This window comes from Bison bison, unplaced genomic scaffold (assembly GCF_000754665.1).
Source record: "Bison bison bison isolate TAMUID 2011002044 unplaced genomic scaffold, Bison_UMD1.0 scf7180017864383, whole genome shotgun sequence".
Classification (NCBI taxonomy): domain Eukaryota; kingdom Metazoa; phylum Chordata; class Mammalia; order Artiodactyla; family Bovidae; genus Bison; species Bison bison.
Window position 1 is genome coordinate 6,753,802 of NW_011494955.1, and position 6,156 is coordinate 6,759,957.

Below are 6,156 nucleotides of genomic sequence, written 5' to 3' on the forward strand. Positions count from 1 at the left end.
GGCTGGCTGGCTGGCTGGAGGGAGGGAGGGAAGATGGGAGGGAACGCGCAGCGTCGGGCTTCGCCTCCTTGTCTTCCACCTCCGCAGCGAGTTTACGTACCTTGGGGCGGTCTCGGAGAATGCACACGTGTGGGCCGGCCTGGGCTTGTACTGCTGGTCCGGTTTCTGCCTGCTGCTGAAGCGCCCAGCGTTAACCCCTGAGCTTTTCTCTACCCCACTTCGGGTCGCCTTGATAGAGTGCGAGCTTCGTGGGCCAGCCCACTGGACACAAAAGCCCTAGAGAGCCTCCGCCTCCTCCTTCCAGTCCTAAGTTGGCAAATCCTAGCAGTTGGCCTGCTGCAGTGCCTCCACTAGAGGCCGAAGTTACTTTTACTCCTGTCGAGGGCCTGGAGACCAGTTTCTTCTCATGACCTAGAAAGAGAACTCTGATGTCTTCGTTTAGAGTTGCACAGAGAGCACCTGGCAAAATAGTTCAGCCCACTCAAGGTTGTATGGCCTGAGAATGTTGCACCTAACAGCTCCATTTCCCTTTCTGGTTTCAGGTTTCTGAAACAAATCGTGAATTTCATTCAGAGAATTCAGCTGGAAAACTGAGACTGGCAGCCTTTTTCTTCAGACAATAGGCAGGAGCCGAGCAGAGACCAGGGATTCTTGGAACATCTATCTTTACTTTGGAGGACACTAAATTCTGTTTGAAGACAAAGGCATTTCAGTATGGCAGCAGGACTGAAGGGACACGAAAGAGTTGTTACAGTGGTTTGGTGACAGTTCTTCAAACAACAGTGTCTTAAGGAAAGGTGGAGCAAGAAACTCGAACTTTTGAGTTGCATTAAGTGAGAAATCAGCATGGCTCAGGTAAAAAGCTCTAGAGTCCTCCTCCTTCAAGATCACTGGGAAGCGTGTTTGCAGTTTCACTCTTGAATGCTGCCTTAGTCAACATATTGACCAACCCAGTGAGCCAAGCTCTGTATTAAACACCAGGGGGAGATCTAGAGGAAGGAAAGGAGACAGGCCACAGCCCCTGCCTTCAGGGAGCTTCCAGTCAAATGAAGGAGGTAGGCTATACTGCATCACAGGCCTTGATGGGACATTTACAAAGCAACATGTACTCAGTTTACACTTGGTACAGTAACTTTTGAGGGGCATGAGGGAGTAAACAGTCTGGTGAATGCTTCATTTGTTTTTTTTTTCAACAGGAATTTATTGAGCTCCTGTTACATGCAAGGCATTGTGCTGGGGATACAAAGATGAATAAAATTGACCCTGACCCCAGCAGGCTTCCAGGCTAGTTGGGTTGGGGTTGGGGGAGATGAAGAGACAATCTGTTATTTGTCTTTATATACACAACACTGCGTGGTGGCTGGCTAGTAGTACAGACTCAATGAGTCTGTTGATTGAAGGAATATGCAATAATAGAGGTATGTACACCGTAGAGGAGGGAATGAGCCTTTTGCCTGGATGAAAAAAGAAGTTGAAGCTGGAAGGATGCATAGGATTTTGCTAGATAAACAAGTAGAACAGGGCGTTAAGACAAGGACAACTGCCTGGGCAGAGACTTAGAGTCCTGGGAGGATGTGGTGAGCTGGGGAGTACTGCGGGCAGTTTGCTAGTTACGGAGGAAAGGATTGGGGTGCGGGGTGGATGGCTAAAGACAGGAGATAGTGATAGACGGCCACGTTAGGGTGAGGGAGTTGTTTCCTGGAGAAGTAGGCTGAGTGTGACTGAAGGGTTTTTATCCCTTACTGGGGAATTAAACTGTATTCCATAAGGAATGGGGACTCTCTGAAGAGTGTTAAGCAGGAGAGTGACGTCAGATCAGTGTATTTGGAAGGTACTTGTCCTTCCAAATCCCCCTTGTGGGGATACAAGATGGATTGGAGAGACAGGATGGCTCAACAGGTTATTGTAGTTATCTGGGGAGAAAAGCTGTCTGTAGCATCCCTGGAGCTTTTGCCAGCTTCCTTCCAGGGACCCTCCCCTACCAGCCTCACCAGGAAGAAATCACTGGCTTTCTTCCAGCTGCATGCATAGCTTCCTTCTTTTCCATGCAGAGGAGGAGCCGTGCAGTTTCTTCTTCCTTTGTTTGCAACCCACTTCACAGCATCCTGTTCACTCTAGCTCTGAGAAGACTGCTTTTCCCTAACTGCTAACTTTGTACTGGGGTGCTGCTTTTGTATGTTAACTCATCAACCCTGTGAGGGTAGATACCATGGTAAACATTTTGCATTTAAGGAAACTGAGGCTTAAAGAGGTGGAGTAATCTGCCTGAGATTGTACAATGCAAACAGCAGAGTTAAGTCTTGCCTCCAGACCTTTCCCTCCGAAGTCCTTGAAGATGAGAGGGGGAGTTCCTGGGATGTACTGATCACCTGAAAGGAATTTCTTTTTAAATTACTCATGGAAGTTTGCTGACCAACTGTTTCTTAAAAGTGTTTCTTCAGTAAGAAAAGGATATTGTCTAGTGCTGGCTAAATAAAGTCAGTTTGAAGAATGTAGCAATTTTCCTAAATATCCCTTACTTAAGTAATTTTTAAACTATGTAGAGCAAGGACTGTGAGAAATGTGAATATGCACACATGAATGGTGAGGACGGGGAGGAGGAAGAGAAATTGTATATTCAACTCCAAAATCTTCCCAAGTGGTTTAATTGTCATCTTTGTTATAAAATATAAAATTTTTATATTTGACAGCACTTAGAGAATTTTAAATCTAAAGGGAGAAGTGACCTAATTTTACTGGTACACGTTTGTAGAGCTTGATAGACTATACATTTGGCACCAGTGAGATCTGCCAGTCAGAAGCGGGTTCTGTGTAGCTAAGTGTCATCAAGAGAGAAAGAAGGAAGTTCCCCCAGAAATCTCCCATGTCAGTGGGTCAACAGGACGGACTCTTGGTATTTCTAAGCCTCGTGTAGCTTCAAAGTAATGTATAGATAGACACTTTACCCAGCACAGTGCTAATGACAAAAGCGTCAGTAGCATCTGATTATTCACTTAGTCTGTGTCTGAATGCTGACAGCTGACAAAATGAATAACTAGTCCTGGTGAGATGAGTTAGGAGGACTCTCGAAGGAAGCAGGGTTTTGTGGTGAGGAGGAACGCTCCTTGGAGAGAAGCCGCATGTTGGTAGCTGGGTGTTTAAGGTAGTTCTTTGGAAATTGGCAGTCTGTTTTTGCCCTGCCCTGCCAGGTGACCTGACACCTCATCTCCTTTCAACTTAGGCAAGTCTCCTGGCTTGTGAAGGCCTAGCAGGTGTGAGTTTGGTTCCCACTGCAGCCAGCAAGAAGATGATGCTGAGCCAGATTGCCAGCAAGCAGGCCGAGAATGGAGAGCGGGCAGGTAGCCCTGATGTGCTGAGGTGCTCGAGTCAGGTACAGCACTTGAGCCCATTGCGGCACCTGGGGGTCGGGTGGCCCAAGCTCTCTGCCAGGAGGTGCCCAGCTCTGAGTCCTCAGTGCTTTTGTTTAGGGAAGTGGGAAAGGGGATACAGCTGGGCCATGAGTACGGGTATTTTAGAGGGTACAGGAAAGGAAGGTCTTTCCTGTACAACAGCTCGTTAAAACCAAGGTGCTTGGAGAGGAGATGGATGCGTACTTTCTCTAAACCTCTGGGGCAGGTGATTCACAAGTTGTCTCAAAGCACCTTTTTGGCTTCCTGTCTTGTGTTCTCAGATTGACTGTGCATTTAGATTTGATTTGTATTTAAAGGGCCACCGAAAAGACAGTGATAAATCCCGGAGCCGCAAAGACGATGACAGCTTGGCTGAGGCCTCTCATTCAAAAAAGACTGTTAAAAAGGCAGGTAATGGGGAATTCCTTGGCAGTCCAATGATTAGGACTCCACGCTTTCATTGTTGAGTGCTTGGGTTCATCCCCTGGTCAGGGAACTGAGATCCCACAAGCCACGCAGAGTGGCCAAAAAAAGGAGAAAAAGGCAGGTAATGGGGAAACGCCCAAACTGATTCAGTTTGGGAATAAGGCAGCCCTCTTCTTTCTTCCCTCTCTGGCTCAGCCCTGAGCTCTCCTCACAGCTGGTGAGTGAGTCACCCTGGCTCCATCCAGAGACCACTTTGGCAGTTGATCTCTGCCCTCTGTGAAACATCCTTGGTAAGGGGAGGGTCGGGGGAGCATGAGGTCCTGTGGCAGAGGGGCAGGCAGTCTCCCTCTAAGGTCAGTTCAGAGTGTGAGGTTTGACCAAGCAGACAGCTTGCTCACCCTGCCTCCTTCCTCCAAGGGTCTCTCAACTCTGAGGGATGTGGGAGATGACAGCATCAGAGAAGTTACTTTGTCCAGCAGTTGAAAATAGGGCCAGGGCAGAATGGAGGCAAGAAGGGGCAGAGGGATAGGGTAGCCTCATGATGCGCCTGACTCTTGCCCCCAGGTGGTGGTAGTGGAACAAAATGGTTCTTTTCAAGTAAAGATTCCCAAAAATTTTGTTTGTGAACACTGCTTTGGAGCCTTTAGGAGCAGTTATCACCTCAAGAGGCACATCCTTATTCATACTGGTAAGTCTCTTGCTCACATTCAGAGGGGGAGTATAGTCCATAGTTTGTGTTACATTTGTATGTAGCTCCTGTTGGGTTTATTTTAAGGAGTAAGTATTAGAAGTAGGGGAAGAAGGTAAGTGAATGAGGCAGAAGAGATTGTATGTATCTGGTGTTGCTGAGACCAGCAGCTTTGGGGACCTTTCCCCATTAGCTGTTTACACGTTACTAAAAGATAAAGATTTCTGGGAAAATACCTGGAGTGAGGTCCCTGCCATGTATACCTCCTGATGCTCCCTTCTCTCTGATTGGGCCAGGTGAGAAGCCATTTGAGTGTGACATATGTGATATGCGTTTCATCCAGAAGTACCACCTGGAGCGTCACAAGCGTGTACACAGTGGGGAAAAGCCCTACCAGTGTGAACGGTGTCACCAGGTAAGCTCACGTGTCATGCATTCACACCCACACACAAACTTTCTTCCCCAATAGCCAGGGCTCGCCCCTACTCCCTGCTTAACAAGGGGCCATCTCGCAGTCCTGGCCATGATGGTGTTAGTACATCGGGGCGAGGTATATCTTTCTGGCCTTATATAGGTATATCTTTCTCTGCCTGTACCAGGCACAGTGAGACCATGTGTGACGTTACCTTCACATTAACTCCATGAGGTAGCTGTGTGGCCTTCATTTTGCCCATGGGGAAATTGAGGTTTAGAGAGGTTGAGTTTCCCAAGGACACAGCAGATCAGGGATTAGAGACACATTGAATGGAACTTCAGGACAGGTGCACTTAGGAGGAAGAGAGAAAAATTCCTGCCCTGAGGGAGCGGTCAATATCTGATGTGTTGTGAGTATAAAATCCAGGACCAAAACGAGACACAAACAAGAGATGAGAAATGATAACAGTGAGCACTTTCTGGATGCCTTGCTGGGTCTCAAGCTTTGCTCCACGCTCTCAGGCTGTATCTGCAGAACACTAGTATGAAAGCTCTGTGGGGCAGAGACTTTGTCCCGCTGGTTCTCCACTCTGTCCTCAGCCCCAGGAACTGTACCTGCCTTGAGATACTGAATAAATACATGATAAATGAAGCAGCCGCTCTGTGAGTAGGTACCTTTAGCCCCATTTTACAGATGAGTGGACACATTCAGGGCTGAGATAGCTTGCCCAAGGTTGCGTGGCTACTGCGTGCTAGGCCAGGATTGAGACTTCAGCGTTGTGTTCCTACCACTGTGCACTCATACTGTCTGTGTACATGCCAAGGGAATGTAGAATGGGACGTGCGCCTCTCCCATTTGGGAAGGACAGCTCTAGCCAATAGGTAACCAAGTTTCTTCTCTCAGGCACTTAACCCTCCGTTTCTTCTCAGTGTTTTTCTCGGACAGATCGATTACTCAGACACAAACGGATGTGCCAAGGGTGCCAGTCCAAGACTTCCGACGGGCAGTTTTCTCTCTAGGCGCAGGGGCCCCGGGTGGTGGGAGTAATCAGAAGAATCCACCGAAGAGTGCACCCCCTCTGGTCTGATGGTCCCACCGCCGCCCCGTCTGTACCTGTCTCCCTCCTGGAGGAGTGGACCCAGGAGACCGGAAGAGTGCATCAGGGGACGGCAGGCCCCAGAGCTTCAGCTCTGTAAATAATCTGAGACTCTGAGTATCTCGGGGAAGTTCCTTCAGCA

General features: G+C 48.3%; 2 protein-coding genes across 5 annotated transcripts in view; one reads left to right on the forward strand and one right to left on the reverse strand.

The window, feature by feature from the left end:
- The window catches only part of CSAD (cysteine sulfinic acid decarboxylase), a 27,787-nt gene extending 27,276 nt beyond the window's left edge, over window positions 1-511 (reverse strand). The window contains exon 1 of the mRNA XM_010857911.1: window positions 101-511. The gene's annotated coding sequence lies outside the window, so the exon portion shown is untranslated. The remainder of the gene's footprint in view (window positions 1-100) is intronic.
- The window catches only part of ZNF740 (zinc finger protein 740), a 6,472-nt gene extending 326 nt beyond the window's left edge, over window positions 1-6,146 (forward strand). Inside the window, exons 2-7 of one of the 4 annotated variants that reach the window (XM_010857903.1) lie at window positions 543-1,055; window positions 1,197-3,370; window positions 3,707-3,796; window positions 4,380-4,503; window positions 4,800-4,918; window positions 5,848-6,146. In XM_010857903.1, coding sequence (XP_010856205.1) covers window positions 3,287-3,370; window positions 3,707-3,796; window positions 4,380-4,503; window positions 4,800-4,918; window positions 5,848-5,937 — 507 coding nt within the window. In that variant the 5' untranslated portion in view covers window positions 543-1,055; window positions 1,197-3,286 and the 3' untranslated portion in view covers window positions 5,938-6,146. The remainder of the gene's footprint in view (window positions 1-542; window positions 1,056-1,196; window positions 3,371-3,706; window positions 3,797-4,379; window positions 4,504-4,799; window positions 4,919-5,847) is intronic. The other 3 variants (XM_010857902.1, XM_010857904.1, XM_010857900.1) reach the window with 3 other exon arrangements.
- Window positions 6,147-6,156: the final 10 nt, after the last annotated feature.